The sequence below is a fragment of the Stegodyphus dumicola genome, chromosome 8, assembly GCF_044657685.1.
Source record: "Stegodyphus dumicola isolate Sdum_Otavi_A_Nest chromosome 8, ASM4465768v1".
NCBI lineage: Eukaryota > Metazoa > Arthropoda > Arachnida > Araneae > Eresidae > Stegodyphus > Stegodyphus dumicola.
In genome coordinates this window covers 129,677,693-129,702,104 of record NC_140775.1, presented here as the reverse complement: position 1 = coordinate 129,702,104, position 24,412 = coordinate 129,677,693, and the positions used below count along the sequence as shown (strand labels likewise).

At 32.6% G+C, this 24,412-nt stretch overlaps 1 protein-coding gene across 11 annotated transcripts in view; it reads right to left on the bottom strand.

The window, feature by feature from the left end:
• The window catches only part of LOC118204035 (serine/threonine-protein kinase tousled-like 1), a 159,090-nt gene that overhangs the window by 69,950 nt on the left and 64,728 nt on the right, over positions 1 to 24,412 (bottom strand). For all 11 annotated transcript variants that reach the window (XM_085822412.1, XM_085822414.1, XM_085822417.1 and 8 more), the window contains 3 exons: positions 18,465 to 18,546; positions 16,946 to 17,037; positions 8,940 to 9,029 (listed from right to left, as the gene is read on the bottom strand). In XM_085822412.1, coding sequence (XP_085678538.1) covers positions 8,940 to 9,029; positions 16,946 to 17,037; positions 18,465 to 18,546 — 264 coding nt within the window. The remainder of the gene's footprint in view (positions 1 to 8,939; positions 9,030 to 16,945; positions 17,038 to 18,464; positions 18,547 to 24,412) is intronic.

Genomic DNA, 24,412 nt, shown 5'->3' with positions numbered 1-24,412 from the left:
ATATGTTTCGAGTATATACAAGTATTAATATATAGTATGAATCACAACCAAAACACTAAAAGTTGTACTAAACTACAACACATTAAAAAATACAGTCAAAAGTCGTTAATTCGGACACCCATAATCCGGAATGATCTATAATCCGGACCTCAAAGCTACAAACTTTCTGTACATGCGTCGAGTTGACGCATGCACATAAGACCTTTACGGCTGCAAATATGCGTGTGCACGTGCTCAAAATATGTTTACGAATGCGCAATTAATGTATAATGGATGGTATAAGCTAGGCTAAAATTATCTAATTCAGTTAATGTTGCAGATTGCGTTGTTCCTTAATCTTCAAATTGGATTTGGCTTATTATTTTTTGCAGACTGTTAGATCAATTTTATAAAAGTAAGCTTGAACTTTTGATTATGTCAAATAGAATTTCTGATATATATTTACTAATATGTAAAGGATCTACAAAGAGAAAGTATGTTTCGAAACAGAAAGTGGAATTGCTGCAAAAAATGGATAAAGGCATATCCTTTGTTTATCTAAACTTTGTTTATCTTTAACGCCGCCGCGCGCAATGAATTGGTAGTCGATCTGTCAGCACTATCCTTATCTTCAGGACAGATGCTTTTATTTTATTTGGCTTATAATTCCTTACTAAACGTAGTATTTCATCTCGATGTACTCCGTCTTTGATATGATTTAAATCAAATTCCTCGTCATTATAATTCGCTTCCGATAGCGAAGAAAGTGACAGAGGTTATTGAAAACGAAAAAATTTCGATTGACAAATTAGTCGGTATTCTTGACACAGCAATTATAGGACTTGAATAGCGGAACTTTGTAATTGAACAAGAAATTATGTCTGTTTATAGAATTAAAGAGAATGTATTATCACATAAAAAACGAAGCAACTTAACCAACTTACATTGAAAGAAATGTTTAATAAAGTAAACAAATAAATATTAAGCTTTTTTTTTTTTTTTTTTTTGGAAATTTTGATACTTTTTAGATCATAATTGTTCTTTATTTCATAAATTATAGTTTCATATTTTTAATTTTATAATTTTTGCATGCCATCTTACCAGATTTAAACTGATGATCTATAACCCGGAAAAATCTATAATCCGGAATCGCCGAAGTCCCGATGAGTCCAGATTAACGATTTTTGACTGTACTATACTTCAAAGGTAAAGAATTCTGAGGACAAAGAATTGCCACAAAATAGACTCTCACTCAGAAATATTAATTTTAATTTCACCACAGATTTCTGGAGTGCATAAATTTAGATATTCTGAAAATTAAGAAACACAAAAGAAAAACATATTTTAATGTTTTTCTTGACAAACTTCCTAAGACAATTTTATGTCTTAGGAAGTTTGTCACTGTAAGTTCAGTAAGTAATTACAAAATTTTCGAGTAAAATGTATATGAAAATTTAAATAAAATACTTTTAACTGCTTATAAGAATTGTCTTAATATAAAAGTGTTCTTTTACCAATGGCGGCCCTCAGCGGACTTCTGTTTGGCCACTACTAAGTGATGGTCACTTTATTACGGAGGCACCTAATTATAGGTGGGCCACATTTGCCTCCTATGAAGGATAGTTACAACCCTGCTTTCTCCGAGGTTCAAACCCGGGACCTTTGGTATCGCAGCCCAGCTCCTCAAAGCACTATACCGTCTGGGCGGTTTAAATATAAAAGTTAATGTAAGCAATCCTATTTAAAGCGACTACTAAAAATTCCATTCTTTTTAATCTTGAGTGAATGTGGTGAACTTATGTAATTAACGGTGCTTTTGAGAACAATAAACATTAAAACCAATGTTTATTGTTCTCAAAAGCACCGTTCGTTTTAGAGGGAGATAGTTACCAAGAAGGTTCACTGCAAGTATACATTATTTCTATAAAACAACAAGAAAAAAAAAAAAAAAAAAAAAAAAAAAAAAAAAAAAGCTGCATGAAGAATGAAGATTTTTGTGATTTTCCTAAAGTATAATGTGCATGTGAACCAGTTCCTGAGAATGTACTCCACAAAGGAATCCCACCCCTTAAGCAGATAGCCTTAGTGTGCTTTGGCATAATCTAAAAAATATAAACCCTACTGAAATATTATACAGCTGACTTTCTTCATAACTAAGAAATCAGCATTCAAGTAACTGACTGCCCGCTGTGCATGAAAATTTTAATGTCATTTTAAGAATAAACTGAAACAAAACAAGAAATAATTTTCTCTATAAGTGTATTAGATTATCAAAAATGAAGAAAATAATCTCAAAATTAACTTAGCAATTTTTTTATAAATAAGGTCATGCAGTTACTTATTGTTAAGTTTATGATTATGTATTCTTAGATTGCCATTAGATGGTGGTAGTGTTTGTAAAAAGAAACTGTGATGCCATAATTATGTATATGTATCAGTTCGTCTTTAGTGTTTGTCAATAAACGTTGTGTGGAATAACGCTCCTCTGTTTATTACTTTACATTCGATTCAGTCTGATTATTAGAGGCTTACACATATTTGGTTTATGGTGCCTGCATACTGGGATTATTACGAACCAGAAAATCGACAGACTGATTAGTTCGAAAATGGAGGGCGTTCTTGAAAATTTGAAAAGGAAACGATCGGTTGTAAGACAATTAACTACGAAACTGATAATCAAAGTCGAAAAGAATTTAGCAAGTTATATTCCGCTAAATGAAAAAATTGAAATAATCGAGGATTTGCATGAACAGCTGATTGAAAAAAATCAACGAGCTGAAAAGTTTAGATTCCGAAATCGAAACAAAAGTAACTTCGGAGGCGATTGAAAATGAAGTTACCTTAAGTCAAGAATACCAGGATAAAACTGTTGTATTGAGAGGAAGAATGCAACGATTTTTGAAAAGGAATTCGGAATCTTCTAGAACGAAATGGTTAGTTGCACTTCCAGTTGGAACGAAAACAGTGAAGTTACCACGTCTGCAAATTGGAACTTATTACGGAGATTCGTGTAAATGGTTTGACTTTTGGAAGCAGTTCAAAAATATAATTCACAATCATAGTGGATTGAGAAAAACTGAAAAATTTGCGTACCTAAAATCCTTACTTGGCGGTAATGCTTTAGCTGCCATTTCCAGTTTCACTTTAAGTGACCAGAATTATGATTCCGCAATAGAAACATTGAAAGAATGTTTTGGAAGACAAGATGTTGTTATCACATCGCATATGAATAAATTATTATCCCTTGAAAAAGTAGGGAACATTTCAAATGTTAAAGCACTACGTAAGCTGTATGATGAATGCGAAGTCAATATTTGAAGTTTAGAATCGTTAAATGTTACTTCTGGAAGTTATGGAAATATTCTCTGTCCTATCATTTTGCAGAAATTTCCAGAGGAATTAAATTTAGAATTTAATCAAGTCAAAAAATGGAAGCAGGATTTGAAATAAAGGAACTTATAAAATTCTTAAAAAAGGAAGTTAACTGTCGAGAAGCTGCAAGTTTAATGAACTCTGTGAAAACAGATCAGAAACCATACATTCGTCAAAATGAACAACGCACGAAAGTTTATCCGAATTATAAACCAAAAGTTCCAACTGCTTCAGCTTTATCAACAATTGGATACAAATGTATATTTTGTGATAAAGAAGACCATACGAAATATAAATGTACTGAGTTAAACTCTGAAGAGAAACGCAACATTTTGAAACGTACAGGAAAATGTTTTCTGTGTTTTGGATGTAAACATTTACCTATTAACTATAAGAACAGTTTTCTTGCAAAAATTGTTGCGTTAAACATCATAAAAGTGTGTGTGTAAATCCCGCATTAGCTGTCTCCAATGTAAAAAATAAGGAAACCGAAACATCGGCGGAAATTGTTCCAAATTCTTCTGCCAAAACTGGATCTAATATTGTGCTTTAAACGGCGTATGCTGTGGCTGAGGGCAGAAATAAGAGTTGTATTGTGAGATGTCTTTTTGACGGTGGTGGCCAAATCTCTGCAATTTGAGAAGATTTATCAAGAAAATTACAATTACCAGTGAAAGGAGAAACTGTTTTAAATCTACATACTTTCGGTGAGAAGAACGCAAAGCACTGGCGTCGAAAGAAAGTTGAACTTATGCTCCGAAATATTAATGACCCTCAAAAATCCATAAATCTCGAAGTCATTGAAGTACCAGTCATAACAAATGCCGATATACAGGTACCAGATGTAGAAATGAAATCCAAACTCCAAGCATTCGGCGTCACTTTGACAGACTGTGGCACCGTCGATGGAATGAGTCATATTTCCATTTTAATCAGTGCGTACATTATGTGGAAAATAGCAAGCGAAGAAATAAAAAGGATAGAAAGAAATGCCGTAGCGATGAAAACCTTGTTTGGGTGGTGTATACAAGGCAAATTTTCTTCATCAGACTTTCAAATCCATGATACGCGTTTGAACGTAAGTGTAGAAGAGAAACATCTAAAAAGCATTGAATTGTTTTGGGATATTGAATCTATAAAAATATTTCTGAAGAAGAACAAAATGAAATGGCCTTGCAAATATTTAACAACTCGATTACACAAAAGGGTGATAGATACGAAGTTAGACTTCCATGGAAAGATCAGAATGTGACTTTAAGAGACAATTTTAAGAATGCTGAAAGACGATTCTTAAATCTGATGAAACAATTTAAATCAAACTTGAACTTTTATGCACAATATTAAGAAGTGATTGACTATCAGTTTAAGGAAGAAATCATAGAAAAGGTTGATGTTGGTACTCCATCTGGGATACGAACTTACTACATACCTCACCGTGCTGTCATCCGTGAAGATCATAATTCTACAAAACTTCGCATTGTTTATGATGCTTCTTCAAAGGAAAAAAATCATGAATCTCTAAATGATAATTTACTACCAGGACCAAATCTTCTTCCTGAACTTTTGAAAGTTTTAATAAATTTTCGATTTCATCGAATTGCATTTACGTCAGATATTGAGAAGGCGTTTTTGCAAATTTCTGTTGCACCTGAAGATCGAGATTCAATGCGATTTTTTTGGATTGATGAGAATTCAAGTTTATCGGATGTGTCATGTAATTTTTGGAGCAAAATCAAGTCCATTTTTGCTGAGGGCTTGTATTAAGCATCATTTAAAGAAATTTGAAGACATCCATCCCTGAACTGTAGAAATGTTAGAAAACTTCATTTATGTTGACGATTTTATTTGTGGATCAGATACGGAGGAGGAAGCTATACAAATATATCATGAAGCCAATGATATAATGAGAAAGGCATCAATGACTTTGACCAAATGGAATTCTAATTCGGATACTATAAAAAAGCAGTATAAATCAAGTGACAACTTCGTTAGCTTTAAATTGCCTGACTGTGATTCCCCCTCAAAGATTCTTGGACTTCAATGGGATACAATTAAGGATATCTTCTGTTTTAATGCACAAGACGTTACTGATTTCATCCAGTCAAATGACCAAACAAAACGTGTTTTAAAAGCTGCTTCAAAAATTTTCGATCCTGTTGGGTTTCTTGCTCCATATGTTATTCAAGCAAAAGTTCTGTTTCAGGATTTATGACTGAAAAGTGTTGAATGGGATGAAATTATACCACCAGAATTCCAAGACAAGTGGAACAAATGATATAGGCAACTATGTGATCTACCTAATATCCAGATACCTCGGTGGTATTTTCGTGATGTTGATGAAACGCCTGAAACACTGGAACTACACTGCTTTTGTGATTCATCTCAAAGTGCTTACGAAGCAGCAGTGTACGTGAAATTCCATAGCTTAAAATATTCTGGAGCAAGTTTAGTGATAGCCAAGAGCAGAATGGCTCCCTGAAAAAATTATCTTTACCAAGACTCGAGCTCATGGCAGCAGTGTTAGGTGCAAGACTTGGAACTACCGTCCGTGTGTATTTTCCTCAAGCTAAGATTCATTTATGGACAGATTCTCTTATTGTGCTTCACTGGATAAAAGACTCACCACAGCGATGGAAAACATTTGTACAAAATCGAGTGTCCAAAATTCAAGATAAAACATCTCCGAGTATGTGGCATCATTGTCCTGGCTCAGATAATCCGGCTGACAAAATCACACGTGGTGTTAAAGTGAGTGAGCTTGTAGTAGATCAGGTGTGGTGGCATGGGCCTCCATGGCTTCATCAAGATGAAATAAATTGGCCTAACGTGAACGAGCATTGTAACATAGTAGATAGTGTTGAAGAAACAGTTGTGACTCAAGTTACTAGCAGTGTTCAACCTTTACAAGCTGTGTTAAAAATAGAAAACTTTAGTGACTTAGGTAAACTTTTAAGAGTAACGTCATACGTATTTAGATTCATTAATAATTTAAAGTCACAGAATAGAGTGATTGGGTCCTGTGACAAAAAATGAAATATGTGATGCTATGTGTTATTGGATTATCTTATCACAAGGTGAGTATTTTTTTGCAGAATTGAATGATGTTAAATGTAAAAAACCATTTCCTCATAATTCCAAATTGTTTGGGCTAAATCCATGGATGAAAAAGGTTGTTTAAGAGTTGGAAGAAGATTAGTAAAATCATCATTAGATGTCGATGAAATTCAGCTTATAATATTACCAAATAATTACTTTTCTCATTTAATTATTTTGAATTGTCACGAAAAGGTACTTCATAGTGGTGTAAATGAAACTTTAGTGCAAGTAAGAGGGAAATTTTGGATTTTAAAAGCTAGACGTTTTGTAAAATCTGTGTTACATGATTGTAGATTTTGTAAAAAATATAATGCTAAAGCTGGACACAAGATATCGGCTCCTCTTCCTGCTGACCGAGTGGAGAAAGTGGAGAAAGCTCAACCATTTGAGGTAAGTGGCATAGATTTCACTGGCCCTTTGTATTTAAAGGATGGTACAAAAGTGTATATTTAAATGTTTACCTGTGCAGTGTCTCGAGGAGTCCATTTAGAATTGTTATCAAATTTAAGTACAGAGTGTTTCATTCGAGCCTTACGTAGATTTGTTGCACGTAGGGGTATTTGCAGAGTTATTTATTCTGATAATGCTAAAACCTTTAAAATTGCTGATCGTAAATTAAAATATTTGTATAAATTGTGTAAAGATAAAAAGGTTCTAAATTTCCTTGGGAAAAATGGGTTCGAATGGAAATTTATTGTAGAAGGTGCTCCTTGGTGGGGCGGATTCTGGGAACGTTTGGTAAGATCTGTAAAAACTTGTTTAAAACATATCTTAGGTAAAGCTTCTTTATATTATGAAGAACTGTATACAGTTTTAGTTGAAGTTGAAGCTGTTATTAATTCTAGACCTATAACTTATGTATACAATGAACTAAATGAACCTGATCCTCTTTCACCATCTCATTTTATAACTGGACCTAGATTGACTGTTTTACCTTCACCTGAATCTAAACTAGAATCTACAAGATCTCAGTTGATTAAAAGATGGAAGCATAGGCAATTAATATTAGAGCATGTTTGGAAAAAGGTTTTATAAAGAATATTTGTTAGAATTAAGATCAGTCATGTTTTCAAAAACTCCAAAGAATTCTCCCGTGTTTAAAATTAATGATATTGTACCTGTACGAAAAGATAATGTGAAACGCTGTAACTGGAAGATAGATAGGATTAAGGAATTATTTCATGGAAGAGATGATAGAACTAGATCTTGTGAGATTCAGTTGGATAAGGGTGTTGTTAGAAGATAAATTGAAATACTTTATAATCTTGGAAGTTCAGTAAAATTGATGCATCCGTTTACGGATGCATGGGGGTGTGTATTAAGTTTATGATTATGTATCCTTAGATTGCCATTAGATGGCGGTAGTGTTTGTAAAAAGAAACTGTGATGTCATAATTATGTATACGTATCAGTTTGTCTTTGGTGTTCGTCAATAAACGTTGTGTGGAACAACGCTCCTCTGTTTATTACTTTACATTCGATCCAGTCTGATTATTAGAGACTTGATGGTAAGTAAGAAAGAATGGTAAGTAAACATATACCATCCTTTTTCTAATCTTTTTTAGATAATACTTTTCATGAAAAATTACCAGTAAAAACTTTATAAAAATTATTTATTAATGACCTTTGTTAGTTAACTATGTCGGCTTAAAATTCTATTAAGTGCTATAAGTTGCTTTAATTTTCTATGCTTAAGTCTTCTTCTTACTTTTTCATCAAAAATTTATTAGTTAATAAAAAATATGAAAGTAAAAATTATCTTCTTTCCATCTTGTGCTCACAAATCATTATGGGAATATCCATTTACAGTTATTAAAGCCTGAAAAATGCGATGTTATCGTAATGAGATGATTTGTAGATACTTTATTTTTTACTACGATATTTTTAAATTGCGAAGTTTTTGAACCACTTTATTTTCAACAACGATATTTTGTACCACAATGTTTTAGAACTGCGATGTTTTGTAGCACGACGTTTTTGCCTTGCGTTGTTTTCGTCCGTGATGTTTTTGCCGCGATGTTATCAGCAGACACCAATAAAAATAATACTCAAGCTAAGTTTCAAAGCAATGGAAATATCTAACATTAAGATTCTAAGAAATACTTTATATCTGCTAATTTACTTTATGACCAAAACACTCAGCAGAAGATAATTTTGTTAGCTCAATGTATCTGAAGATAATTCAAAATGTATTCAGTGTAAATAACTAAGTAATGTGTTACTATAAAAAAGACAGACATTGCTTAGATTTTGACAAATAAAAATATTTATCCTAATTCAAATAGTATTCATAGTCTACAAATAAATAAATCACATAACACCATGTATAAATACGACAAAGATATATATAGATGTCAGTAAGTCCTATTTTTTTAAAAAATAAATCTCTGAAATCTAATGATAAAGTTGTCTGATTAAATCTTAAAGAATCTTAAAGAAGTATTGTAGAATTCTAAAAATTAACTTAAAACTTACTGAAAAATGTTACTTACGAATTAGGATCAATTTCAAATACATCATATAACTTAACAACTCGAGGATGATCAAGAGACTTGTGAATATTATATTCTCGTAGGGCATGTCTGAAAAATAAAAAATTAAGCTTCATAATCACTTAAATAAGAATCACATTACATACACCAAAAGAAAGTTGCTTGCAAATTAACAAACAATAACAGAGATAAAAGAAGGGGAGAGAATTTTATATATTTTAAAATATTACCATGTAATTACATATTTTACCAACAAAATTTTAATATAGGCTCTAATCAAAGCAAATAAACCAAACATGCAGGATATATATTTTTGATTATTTATTGAATCATTTATTAATCTAAATCAGTATGTTCAAATTGTGTGGGTTTCATGAATAATAATAATAATAATAGTAATAATAAAAACACTCACACTAGTTGGTTAATGTTTATTAACTAAAAAATATAAAGGTATATTTAGTTACAGATTAGTTTCAAAACTTAGTGACGAATTAAAGAGAATGATGTGCTATGTTTTGCACAGCTAAGAAGTTTTTTAATAGAAAATGATCTGAATTTAGATGATAGTGTTAAAAGTTATACAATGGAGCACCTTCTTCAATTGAAAAAAACTATAAAAGAATATTTCCCAGAAGAAAAAAACTAAATATGACTGGATAAAAAAAATCTGTTCGGGTACTATGATAAATCAGAAGGCTTGCCAATGAAGGCAAGAGAACTTATTGACATCAATAGCTTATTGACATCAATATCACACTTTTTATTTTAACACTAAATCTAAGACTTTTCTTTTGTGACCTGAAGTGCACAGCACACAAAAATTTGTGAAATCTCTCCCAGCTATGTGAATTACTACCTTTGAGCTGTTTGTCAACAGACACTATACTGAATATCAAAATAAACTTGTATTGTAATATCAATAGATATAGGAGCAAGAATTCAAATAAAATACTTTCGTTGTGGCAAAAGATTTAAATAAACGAACAGACTGAATGTACAGGTCAATATATAGTTCAAAAAATGCTATTAAATTAATTTTGACCAACAATTTTCTTTAAATATTAGAATAATTCTTGTACTGTTCAATTTTTTTAACTGGTGAAAATTTTAGGATTTGATGACAAAAACGTATATTACAGTCAAAAGTCGTTAATCTGGACCTCAAAGCTACAAACTTTCTGCGCATGCGTCAATGCATAAAGCGTTCACGCATGCACGTAATACTTTTACGCATGCGCGTTTAATGTATAACGGACGGTATACGCTAAGCTAAAATTATTTAATTATCTACTTCAGTTAATGTTGCAGATTGCATTGTTCCTTAAATCTTCTGATTGAATCCGGCTTATTATTTTTTGCAGACTGTTAGAGCAATTTTATAAAAGTAAGCTTGAACTTTCGATTATGTCAAATAGAATTTCCGATATATATTTACTAATATATAAAGGATCTCCAAAGCGAAAGTATGTTTCGACGTCCATTAAAAAAAAAGTGGAATTGCTGCAAAAAATGGATAAAGGCATATCCTTTGTTTCTCTAACCATTCCGAAATCTGCTTATCAATTAAACGTGCTCTGCGACGGGGTGGGGGGGTCGCGAAGCGCTATGAACTGGAAGTTGATCTGCCAGCACTATCCTTATCTTCAGGGCAGATGTTTTTATTTTATTCGGCTTATAATTCCTTACTAAATGTAGTATTTATATGTACTAAATGTAGTACTCCGATATGATTTAAATCAATTTCCTTGTCATTATAAATATCACGAATACACATCAAATAGTTTTCTGTTTGCAATTTTCTAATTTCAACTATTCGTAATGTATGATTTACGCATGCGTGCGTTGAAAGAAATGTTTAATAAAGTAAACAAATGAATATGAAGCTTTTTTTTTTTGTAAATTTTGATACACTTTAGATCATAATTGCTCTTTATTTCATAAATTACGGTTTCATATTTTTAATTTTATAATTTCTGCATGCCATCTTAACAGATTTAAACTGATGATCTATAATCCGGAATCGACGAAGTCCCGACGAGTCCGGATTAAAGACTTTTGACTGTATATGATATTCTGGGGGGGGGGGGAGGAATTTTTTTTTGAAAGCCAGCAATGGAAGCACTTCAACTTCCAATACTAGCTTCTGAAATGTTTAAATTAGTTCAGATGCTTATAAAGCAGTCAGATATGTACTTAAACACACTGACAGCTTAACCCTTGAATGTCATGGCTGTCTATCCGATCATGAGATCTTTTGTTATTTGGTATATATTATCTACTAAAGTAAAATAAAGTAATATATAATTTTTGTATTTTCTTTGATAATCTGAATATTATCCTCATAAATGAAAGATTATGAAAACATTGACTAAAAGAATTAATTACATAAATTAAGTACTGTTTAAGTACAGTTCTTCATAATCAGATCCAAAAACTGTGCCATCAGATGGTTAAATTTAATATGAAAACACTTATTATATTTTGTAATTAATTATCAAGGAGTTGTTCCATTACAATAATTTAGAACTGATATAAAGTGTTGATAGCAGCATGTAGTTATGGAATAACCCATTTTAAAAACAATGACCTTTAACACTTTCCGGCATGCTACCTTTTAAAGTTAGAGTTTTGATAAAAAAATAAATAAAAAAAAAAGGGGGTAGGCAGTCTAATAATTAGGCCTAGAGGAGTACACAAGTAAAATTTTGTGATCTTATCTTTTAATTCTGTCAGTGTGCCCTCTTTGGGCACACTGATTGAATAGAGCTTCGAAAAGAGTGCTGAAACGAGCATTGTTGTCAATGAACTGACCGATGAGACGCGGAGAAACAAAGAATACAGACTCTCAGTTGTCCTAGATTATCGGTGAGCTCAATCTGGGCACACCTAGGGTTCGCATTTGATTTTAGGCAAGATTTCAAGGTAAAAATTTAAAACTAATATAGAATAAGGAGATTAGCGTTCAACTAAAAAAATAACATAGAAATTTCTTTTCAAACAATTCCTTTTATACCCTAAAAAAATCTGGAAGATTTCTTTGAAAAATGAGGGTCTTAAAAAACTAAACACGGCTAAAATATATGGACGGGTTTGTGTTGAGCTGCCATCTACTATAAAAAAAAGAAGGTTCAACGTAATCTATAGTAACTTATAAATCGTTTTCATTCAATTTTTATGTGCCTACAGAAGGAAATTTTTAGGTGTGTCAGAACAGACACACTGTGCCGCAAAGGGTTAATTTTAAACAATTTGTTTAGTTAAGTTTTATGAGTAGTATGTTTACACTTCATATATGATTTCAGAAACAATCCTTTTTAATTTTATCAAATTTAATTAAAGATTGTTTAAATATTTAATGTTCAAACTCATGATTTCAATGACTAAAATGGTTTTATCAAGTACTTTAAGAAGTACTGTATGTTCATGAATACATCGCACCACTGAATATAACACGTTCACCCGATTCTTTTCCATGCACCAAAAAAGAAAAAAATGTCAGCGAATATAGTGCACATATTTTCATCAAGTCTACTGAAAGCTTAAATTACTTAAAAAATCTTTTCTCTGGATTATGACCATAAAGAAACAAAGAAATATGATACTGATTGACGGTTATCAGGAAAGAAATCTGAGCTACCACCTGCAGCTTCTGCCAAAGTATGTAGCAACACATGCCCAGTAATATTTTAATGGAAAGGAATAAATTGGTTTTTACAACAGAAAGAAAAAAACTGCTAATCTAAGTATGTTATATAAAATTTTATTTGTTGAACAATAGCTTCAGCTAGCAATAATCATTGCATTAAATATGGATTTAAAAGTCATGAATGATCCTTGAAAATCTACCAGTAATCTCACAAAGGCAGATAACTTACCACACTATGGCACTTACTCCTTCCCACTTTCTTAGTCTGGAAACACAATGTAGATTTTCAATTTTACTTGCCTTCTGCACTGCTGTCATCACTGAACTGCCGAACTATTTTCTTCTTCCTCATCATCCCACACTGCACAATCCTCACTTCCACCTGCGTTATTTGATAGTTCGCACTTTTTGAAGTTCTAAACAAGTTCTTGCAAAATTCTATTCCAGGCAGCTTTGATCCATTCACATATTCAAGTTATTTCAGTTATTCAGTTGTTATTTCTTTAGATTTTACGGTGCCAAGTTCTATATGCTTTTGAGAAAACACATGCCGTTTACAGTCATCTTTTCCGCCATGAGCAACTGAGAAGTCTTTGTTGCATACACTGCAGTGTGCGTGATTCACAGAAATTTCGGACGCTTTAATGCATGGAAATTCTGAAGAATATGAATCTTTAAACTTCTGCTTTGATAATTTTGGCTTCTTCATTCGAGGCAGCATTATGATTAAAAATCTTTCACCTGATTCACAGTTCACAAGACACACGCTAAGCTCTCGCCGTAAACCACACAATGCAGCCGAATGCAGCCTAAACACGCATCAGCGAGGAACCTGGGAGACAGACAATTGGGTGGAACTATTGATAAGTCGTTAACGGTTGGAGTTACTGATCTACGATTGGCTAATTCTTCAAAACTAGGAACACACTCAACACGTGATATATGATAACACGAGTATTCAGCCAATCATCGGATGAATTAGTTGGTTCCGTTTTGCGTACTGGTTTTCCTGCTCTTGTTTCTGTAAAATCCGTAGTTTTTTCCATACTTTTCGTAGCTTGTAGTTTTTCATGAATTTCCGTAGAAACTACGGAGAATCCGTAGTAGTTGGAGTCTATGTATGCACTTCAGCCAATCTTCAAAATGAGAAACAACCACCCACCCAAACTTTTCCATGCCCCTGGGTTCTTATGCTCACTGTCTTTTTGCCCTTTACATGTACAGCCACATCTAGAGGCATCTCAAAATATATAGGTGTCTGATAAGTGCTACCAATTTGTGATTGAATATAGTGCCCCCCCCTGCAGTTTGATCACGTGGTACTGAATTTCTTCTCATATGCTTTGGGGAGGCGCTGTGCAATTGTTGTTCTTCTCCTAACGCATAAACTGTTCCTCCTAAAAAATCTGTGTCTCTGCTTACCTTAAAACCTTCCCTTTGTACCTCTCTAGAAATTTAGAAGGCCTTTAACAGACACATTTCAGTAGAATCACTCGCATATCCGTAAAGTTCCTGTTCAATGTCAGTGTGCTTGGCATGTTGGCCTTAAAAAGCACACCGAGCACCACTGCTGCATTGAAGCAATTCTTTTTCTTCCACTAATCTCGAATACATGAATCACAAACATCGCATTTTCTCCCTGCAGCTCGATTTATTGTCAATTCCGCTTCATGCAGAATTTTAAGTTTCTCACTGATGGTGAACAAAAGCAAATGCTTGTCACTCATCTCAAGAACAATTGAGTGACATGTCTTTACTAAGGACAAATTTCTGGAGTTTCTTTTAAGAATGATTGATTTACCAGGTATTTGTATTCTCACATGGTTTGGTGATTCATACTGACACAAGATCAAGATCTTACATACATAAGATCAAGGAAGCAGCATAGCATGAGCTGGGCGAAATTTAAAAGTTTGTGTGTGTCTATGTTGTTGAGGGGGGAGAAGAAGTGCTTATGTTACCCTGGTCCAGCTGCCTTTTTCTTTCTTGATTCTTGAGGACAATTTTAGAGCTATGTTGACCAAACGGTAATCACACCTGCTTCTAAAGCTTGCTCCAAGACCGTTTTATGAGCCAATTGAAGAGGGGGGGGGGATACAGCATGTTTTTCTTTAAATGAAAGCTTATGACAGGGGGTGGGAGAACTGGTATTTCTGCCTAAGAAATTCCATGAATTGCAGCTGTAAGCAGGAAAGAAATGTCAAAATCTTGTTTCAGCACATGTCAATTATTTGGGAGGGAGAAGATTACTGACCTGTCTCGCCATACAACATCCTAGAGGGATGCTCTTGAGTTTCATGTGATTAGTAGGTTTGCTAATTTTGTTTAACTTTTGCGTAACTTCATTAACACATACACAATTTTAAGTTGTAGAACTTCTAAAGAGTTTTGTGACAACACAGCCGATTTGGTAACTGTGTATTCAGGTCAGTGGCCAGAACTAGAGGGGGGAGGAAACAAGTCACTGGCACAAGTTGACATGGAAAGCAGAGAAATGAACTTTTATTACAGTTTTCTACCAAGACACAGACAGCATTAAATCTACATTAAGCAAAATATCAGTAAAATGTACATTAAAAAATTTGTGCTTATTTACATTTTTTGCCATGTACACTTTTTAAATTGAACATTGATTCAAAGTTAGGAAAGGGGGCATCGAACTTCAGGAAAAAAAAGGGGGGGGGGCAAAATGTTCAAATTATCTTTCTGATCGCTTAATAACAAGTCTCTTTTTGTGTTTCTTTATTTCCAGTTTCCAATCAAACTATCATACCTTATTTCTGTTGTAGCGATATAGACAATGAAGAAGGACAAGTTTTGCTTTTCTGCTTGATATCAGTTTTCTCTCCATGCGCTGCAACTTCCGCCACCTGCAAGCAGACACTGGCTTTGAAATGACAAAAACAACCCCTTCCTCCACTTTTGCCTTGGAACTGGTTTGTATACCGGAATTCCTTCTTCCTTATCAGCTTAGCTCCAGTGCTGCTGCCAATGCTATGACTAAGAAGCCAAGTTCTGCAAAAACCACCCAGAGAACAATAGTTTGCTGAAAGTACTGGTATATCCTCTACAAATCCCTGGCCAGGATTTACTATTTAAGAGGGTACAGTAGCATCATACAATGTTATATTTTCCTGGGGATACTGTAGCTTCAAAAAGAAATAAGTTATGCCGAACAACTTGCATTTACCTGGCCTATATTGCTTTGTTTCGCACCGCGCAAGCTGTGCACATCGATTTTTCTGATTAAAATTATCAAAAAAACCAGCGCGTTGTATTTGTGAACTTAAGGTAAGTAAATTTCATTCTTGCATAGCAAAACTTGAACAGGAAGGAGAAACTTTAACAGTAAATCGAAGAAACATTAAACAGTAGATACTTCCTGATGCAGTCAGTACATTGTATCACAGAGAACATATTACTTCACCCAGAAATAATTAAAGAAAATAAGAGTAAATTTAAATAACAGCTTTAAAAACTCCCCAATTACCAGTTGTTATCTGTGTTGTCCAAATTTTAGTTGCTTTATTGTACATATTTTTTCACTATTTCTCGTCATTCTTTCAATTTACGCGAATCTGAAATGATCAGCTTAAACACATGCATTGATAATGGAGAACCTGGAAATCATAATACAGGTAATTAAGTGAATGCTGGAAAAAGATTGTGCATGAATGACAGTAAAAATCAGAAATCCTTTCATTGTTTTAGTCAGCAAAGAGAACCGCTACAATATTATCATAAAGTTACACTAAAAAAGAAACAGTAATGCATATCCATAACAAATCAACAATGCATCTAAGTTACTTATGATGCATTATGGATATGGCATAAACAATAAAGAGAAAACTTTTCCAGAAAAGATGATGCAGTTTCACAAGCGGCCTTAACCAATTCTCAAAACTCACAAGACACAGGTGATAATTATTCAAGAATAAGACACTAGGAAGGAAAGAAAACTCTTGAGACTGCAATTAGTTATACAGAACAGCAAAATAATTCATCTGCTTCTATATCATCTTTATAAAAAAATAGCTCAGCCTTTCTTTAAAAAGCATTAAAAATACATAACATATGTACATACAACATACATAAGCATGTGCAAATTTAATTAAACAAGAAAGGCGAATATTTACATGTAATACATACACATACTTGTCAAATCTACTTTAATATCTATATCATTTTACATGTTTTAAAAATTAACGAACCATTCATTTATCTGGCATTAAGTCCAGTCAACCACACACTAATTAATCAACAGTCTGCAGTACATAATACATAATACTCTCTTCCCCAAAAATTCTGTCCAAGTTTCCTAGTCATATATTGATTTAAAGAAGTCTTAGCAACTTACTTAATGTAATTAGCTTTTTTATCATCTTTCCAGTCTTTATTTAACTGATGTATCTTGCAAGCAACATACCTTTGATCTTTCAGATCAAAAGCCTAAAAAATTATTAAAAAGAATTTATATATATATATTAGCTGGAAATGTAAAATCACTTTTATTATAGTAGCAAATACCTAACATCTAAAACATCTGTATACAACTGATTTATTACAAGATATCGCTAAAAATTTGGCTTATGGTCATGTAATATATAATGGAATAGAGGATAAATTAACTACTTCTTTTACAGATCAGTTAAAATATCATCCACACAAATAAACTGCATTTGCAAAATTTTTGAAAAGTTATTGATGTAGTGAACATGAAAAATAAAATAAAATTAAAAACTTATATATAGTTTTATTTTAAGCTTCTTTATCTGACATCCCCACTGAACTATGTATTTTGAGGCCTATCAATAAAGACTGCACTTCCCATAGTTAGATATCCCATTAAAAATAAAATTAAATGCGAAACTTTCATGTAGTTTTTTTTAAAAGCTTCTTTATCTGATATCCCCACTTATCTATGTGTTTTGAGGAGTATCAATAGAGATTCTAGATCCCATAGTTAGATGTCACACTAAAAATAAAACTAAATGCAAAACTTTCACATATTTTTTTTTAAGCTTCTTTATCTGACATACCCACTGATCTATGTGCTTTGAGGAGTAACAATAAAAATTGTACTTCCCATAGTTACATAATACATTAGCTACATAAAATATATATTGTTATGAATTTTATATATATGTAAATAATTTTAGTAAAATTATATGGAAAATTATAGTATTTTTGTATAATGTAATATGAAATGCTTGAAAGAGATGAGGTTGTGCCAGTTATAGCCGAGCTGGAGATGGTTTTGGCCAAATTTGTGTTGCCAAATTTGGTGATAAATCGCCAAACTTGGTGGCATTTTGGTCTGATCCCTCTATAACTGCAATTGGTATTGTGATTGAATAAATGTAATTGATCCCATTACACATAACTGTAATCATATTTGGCTCTCATATGCCTTCCAGTACATTCGAGAAGTGGAAGGTAATAAGAGATTTCTCAGTGGTCAGAGGGAAACTATATAAGACTGGAATTTCAGTTTCTCAGATGTTGGTTCAGAACAACTTTGGAATATTGAGATATACGTGAGACCTCCACTTTTTACATGCGCTTTGCATTGCATTGTGTTTAACAGTCTGAGTAGTTTGGAGTATAACTACTGATTGTGTTCTGTGATATTAAGAGGAGTTGTATGAGTATTTTTGTGGAAATTTCCAGAACTGTAAAGTGCTTCATTTGGTAAACATAAATTTTATCAAGCTATCATGAGTTCTGTGAGCATTCAATCTATTACGACTGTGGGAGTACATTTTCTGCTTTACACTTAACCTTGCAGCAAATCATGAATAAAAAATTCTTTAAAAATTGCAAAAGACAAACAATAAATATAAATTTATAAAATGTTTTGTGCATAAATATATTACCTTATGAACTTCACTGAAACCACCCTTGCCAAGCAATATCAACAATAAATACCTATCATTTAGTACAGCATGGTTATTAAACCTAATTGAGAAAAAGAAAAAAATATTAAAAACTTCACTCAACATCAGATGAAATCTTTGCTATTTAATGTAATCAAGCAATAAAGAACATGTCTTTCTTGTAAGGCATTGAGTTTGGAAACAATTAAACAATGCATAAAGAAAGATTATTTTTCAGTATTTTATTAATATACACAAGGTGTTTCTGAATTCGACCGAAAAATACAGAAGGATGACAGTAGGACTCAAGAGGTTGAAAAATTACCACAGAACATTCGGGTCGCAAACCGCATTTAATGGATGAAAATTGCAAAAGCACATATCAAAAGGCTACTGAGCCTGATGAAGAAATTGGCCAAACAAATGCAAGGATTAGGAGTACTGTAGTTGAGAAGAGAACTCTTCATATGCAAACTTCCAATGCATATGGTGAAAATAAAAGCAGTGGTCAAAAAGAAGAAACCTTCTCATATGAAAATTTCTTATGCATATGAGGAAAATAAAAGCAGTGAGCAAGTATTCATAAGTGGGCATTTCAAAATTCATGAGTGTTAAAACTTCATTCAAAAACATCATGTCAGATTACACAAATGATGAATATGCAGATATGCATCTGATTTACAGCCAAGTACATGGCAATGGATATTTAACACGGAGGAGGTACCAACAGTAATCTGAGGAAGTGTTTCCATACCACCTTCATGAACAGTGATGGATTACTGCAAGAAATGCGATCCTTCCAAATAATATGGCAGAATGCAGGGCAAGAACACAGCATGCACACACCTGAAATAGAGAACCAAAAACTGCAATGGTTTGCCATTTCCCCCTTGACCACTATACCATTAGTTGCAGCTGAAGTGAGTATTTGCCATAAAATGGTGTGGAAGATTCTGCATACAGAAAATATGCACCTCTTCCATCTGCAGAAGGTCCAACTCCTAGGCAATGCTGGCCACCCCTATGGGTAAAGTTCCAATGCTGGATGTTTGATGTCACACACAATGATTCACAGTTTCCCACCACTGTTTTATTCTCAGTTGAAGCCTGCTTGATGAAAGAAAGCACGGTTAACATACACAATACGTGGTTATCCGAAAATCCCCACAGCATTGTTTTGTTGAAAGTGTAACACAAGTTTGGTATAAAAATATGGGCAGGAATTCTCGGAGATCATCTTTTGGGACCATACCTTCTGCCCGAACATCTCAATTGTATAAATTACCTGTACATTGTTTTCAACAGCACAAACCTCCCTTTTTAATTGCAGACTGGCCACTGTGTGAAAATATGTGGTTACTGTATGATGGTGTACCAGCACATTTTGCGACTGTGGTGCACAAACATCTCGATGCTCCATGTGCCCGGGAGGTGGAACGGATGGGATGGACCTGTTGCTGGGTCTTCATGCTCTCAGGATTTCATATTTCGATGCCACCTGAAATCAGTTGTTTATTAGACGCCTGTGGATACACTGGGGGATATGACAGCCTAGACTGTTTCAGCAGACATCGCCAGCACACTGGGTATATATGAACATGTCCAGCAATCCTTCATTTGTCGGGTTCAGCTGTGCAATGACCTTCGTGGCCAAAACTTCGAACAGTTCCTATAAAACTGTCTCATCGCCTCCTTTCTGACACTGAACTGTGATGCACTGTAATCCTGCTTTAGATTAAATAAATTATCATTGGCCCATTTTGTTTGCTGTCGCACCCATCACAACTATTTTTGCTATCTTTTCCCACTTGATGTGGTTTGTGACCCCATGTTCTATAACAATCTTTTGTCCTTTTGATGCCTTCTATCACTCCACTGTCAACTTTGTCAGTTGAATTCGAAAACATCCCATGTATATATATATATATATATATATATATATATATATATATATATATACACACACACATACGATAAAGCATATTCTTCTGAATTCAAACTAAAATAATGTAGCTTATTCTTAAAACATGAAGTTACAATTGCTTTCCATGAATATTTAAAGTTTAAATATACAGAATAATCCTAATGTTTTTTACAGAATAATCATGAATTCGCTTGCCTGCATATAAAGAGACATTAAAAGATTACTCATGTAAAGATTTTAAGATAGACTGTAAAAATATACCTTTGGCTAGTGAAATCTTCTTTATTCTAACTAAGATGCAAAGGGTATATATTATATATATGGATAGTGAGGTCATACTGAGTTTAAGAACTTGCTATTCAGAGAATTTTCTAGCCTCAACATTTTATGTCTACAATTCATAAGATACAAAGATTAAAAAATAAATAAATAAATAAATAAAGTCCAATAAAAATAATTAAAAATTTTTTTCTTGCTTCAAAATTCCATGCATAGAAATCAGGATCTATTGCTTAGTCTGACATTTATGCAGAAATAAAAATGCAATAAGAATGACACATAATTTTTTGTAAAGATTTTTTTGCAACAAAATAGAAAAAAAAGGATATTATTAAATAATCCGAAGACAAAAATATATGTTAAAACTTAACAAATAAATGTGTGATTGGTAAGTTTGTTCTGCATTCATCAGCAGAAAGAAACCTGTTTCATGTGATAAGTTAAAATGGCAACATCTTACAATACTAAATCAAATTAGCTGCAGAAATTTTAAAAATATCATTGTACATATATTAAATGCTATAATTACTTCCAACTTTGGAAAATTTAATTTTGTAAAAATCCTGCTGTAATGATTAAATGAAGTATACATGAAGTTACACATGCATGCTTTTAACTGCATAATAATTTCAAATTCTGAGAATTACAACTATTCACACAACTAAAACATATGCATTTTGTTTTTAAACACGTATTGGGAAATCTCAGATAAGCGGCACTTGGCGTAATTTTTTCCGCTGTCTTGAATTGTGAAAAATCGCCATATCCTCGGTAGGAATTTTTTGACGCCAAGAGAAAATGGCATCAAAAGGCGCTTTCCAAAAATTCTCTCTCCAGCCCAATATAGGGAAAAAAGCTCTGCTAGGTGAAAATCAGGTTAAGGCAAAGTGTAGCGTTTGCTTCGAGAAGCTAAACCATACACATAGAACAAATTGTAAGTGATTAGTTATTGTTGTGATTAAATAAATCTATGCACTTTTTATCATCTTAGTATTTTAAATTATGATATATATAACTCCAGCATTATTAAATTTTATACTTCTCTTTTATAATTCTTAGCATTAATTTGAACAATTATCCGTAATAATGGTTATATATGTTTGAAAACATGTTCTTTATATAAATGTATTAATGATCAAGAAAATGCAATATATATCACATAGTTAAAGAGGAAAGTTTAAAAAAATAAAATATGCATGTATTTCCACAATACTATTACATTCTTGAAATATATTCCAAGCTATTCAATCATCATCCAGTATGGCTTATGTTGGACATTCCGGATTCTTTTATGCTCATAATTTTGCTTAATCCAGTTAAGAGGATTGTTTTTATTATTTTTCCTTTTTAAATGCAAAGCTAGTTTTCATGTAGGTAAACAATGAAATGTAATCATGAATTGCATAACTGCAGGGAAACAAGATTTGTAGCAAGTACTTCTACGGCCTTTCACGATGTTATGCAATTGTTTAAATTTTGGAGAGAGACCAATCAAACAGAATGGGATAACGTTAATTGAATTTGTCTGTATTTATTTCGTGAAAAGCTAAATCATAAAATATTATTTTTGTGCAACTAGAACGTTGTCTATGACAGTAGTTTCAAGCTGGCAGCCCCTGAAGCAATTTTATGGCTGTTGGCAAATGTATTTAAGTTATGCATTTGCTGCAAACACAGTGATGCAAAGATTTCTAGGTTTTACTTATTTGATGTTTGGGTTTGCATTACATGCATTACTATTAAACATGAAGATGAGTAACATATCAGAAAAAATTATAAATATAAGTCTTATTCAAAGCTTTGAAGATACAAATTTAATTAACTTTCGTTTTTTTGTGAAAAAATAAAGAAACGTTTGCTCATGTTTTGGCTAACGGTTTAGATTTTTTGCTGATATACCTAACTTTTAATTCACAAAATCCTCTATATAAAGAAATCAGTGAAATATGCTTGATGTAGAAAAATAGGAGAATAATGTTTATTTAATACTAAGTTATTAGCATTTATACTAACTTACATACTTATTAGCATTATAGCATACTAAGATACTTACTAGAAATTAAATAGCATTTCAAAGTCTGATTATTATGTTATTGAATTTTTAATATTTATATTTGAATATAAATTTGATTATGAGGGTTTAAAAACAGCTTTTATGATACAGGGTGTCTTTCAGTATCAGTAGATAATTAAAAATTATTATTATCAATATTAAGATAATTTAAAAAAATTCATTCCAATTAAAAATTATCTGAAAATACAAGCGATAAGTTAGAAAAAGAGCAAATTTTATTCTAATAAAAATAAAATCATTTTATTCTGATTAGAAGTGTAATTGATTTATTTAAGGCTATAATTAAAAATTTTAAATAAATTTATTTTGAAATTAATTATATGTAAATACACATGGGATAATGTGAGCCATAAGTATGGAAAAGGAGCATATTTTATAATTTTCTTTCATAAAAATAAAATTATCTTTTTCTAATTACAGGTGAAATTAATTTATTTAGAAAATAATTAAACAGCAAATTCAAAATGTCTACTGACAAAGTCATGTGAGCATCAGCATGAAGATTTATTTGCAAAGTCACGACACCCAACGCAAAGTACCTACGTTTAAAAAGAAAATACAGTCAAATACCGAAAACCCGTTGACTTGAAATCCACATTGCCTCTCAAATTATAAACGTTTAGTTTATAGGTTTCGGAAACTACAACATGGAGTACGAAACATCGAAGAAAAAATACTTACTGGATAATGACATCATAATTACAGAACAATGATGATTCGTAGCGGAAATACCAAATTATTAACATCATGATAAAGAGTTTTTCCCCCTCCAATCTGAATCGAGGTAAAAAAGCAGATGATTAATTCAACTCTTTTTTCAAGTTCACGCTTCACGTTGTTGTACTTTCTAAGCTTTGTTATTTCACAAGATGTCGGTTTTTTTTATTTTTTTATCCGGATATTTTGTGGATAAATTAAGAATATTTTAAATTTCAATGCTTCTTAATACAATGACAGATAAGAAACACGCTCGTGATTTTACTGCTTGCAACGTTGAAAAATGCAAACACATTGCATTGATGGTAATGAAAAAAGTGGAAATTCTGCTAAAGATGGAGGTAGGTGCTACTGCTTGGTTTATAGCAGAATCATATGGAATTGCCACACGGACTGTGTATGATATATGGAACAATAAAGAAAAGCTGTTGAAATTTTACAGCAACAGTGATTCTAATACCGGAAATCTTAACACGAGGCGAAATCGGCAAACCTCGATGCTGTCTTGTACGAGTGGTTCTGGCAGCGGTGGAGTGATGGGGTCCTTAATTTCAGAACTACTTCTGAGAGAAAAGGGGAAGCAGATTTATGCTGATTGAAAAATAGAGGAGCCTAATGTAAATGAACAACTTAATATAATCAAATGCATATAATTAATTATTGTATTAATGTATATAATAATTTAACTAAATGTATCTAATACACCTTATTTATTTTGCATTTTTAGTCTGAATATTATCTTTTCTGTCTTGAAATCCGCAAAATCCCAAAATCCACACAACCTTGGGTCCCAAGCATTGTGGATTTCTGGACTTCTACTGTATCCCTTTCCCTATCTTAGTTAACATCTGAGATAGGAACCTAAACGCTCTTCCCACTGTTTGGTGTCTATTGCCCAAGTTGGCGAATGAGATTTCAGGAACGTCGCCAAGTGCCGGTTATCTAAGTATCCCC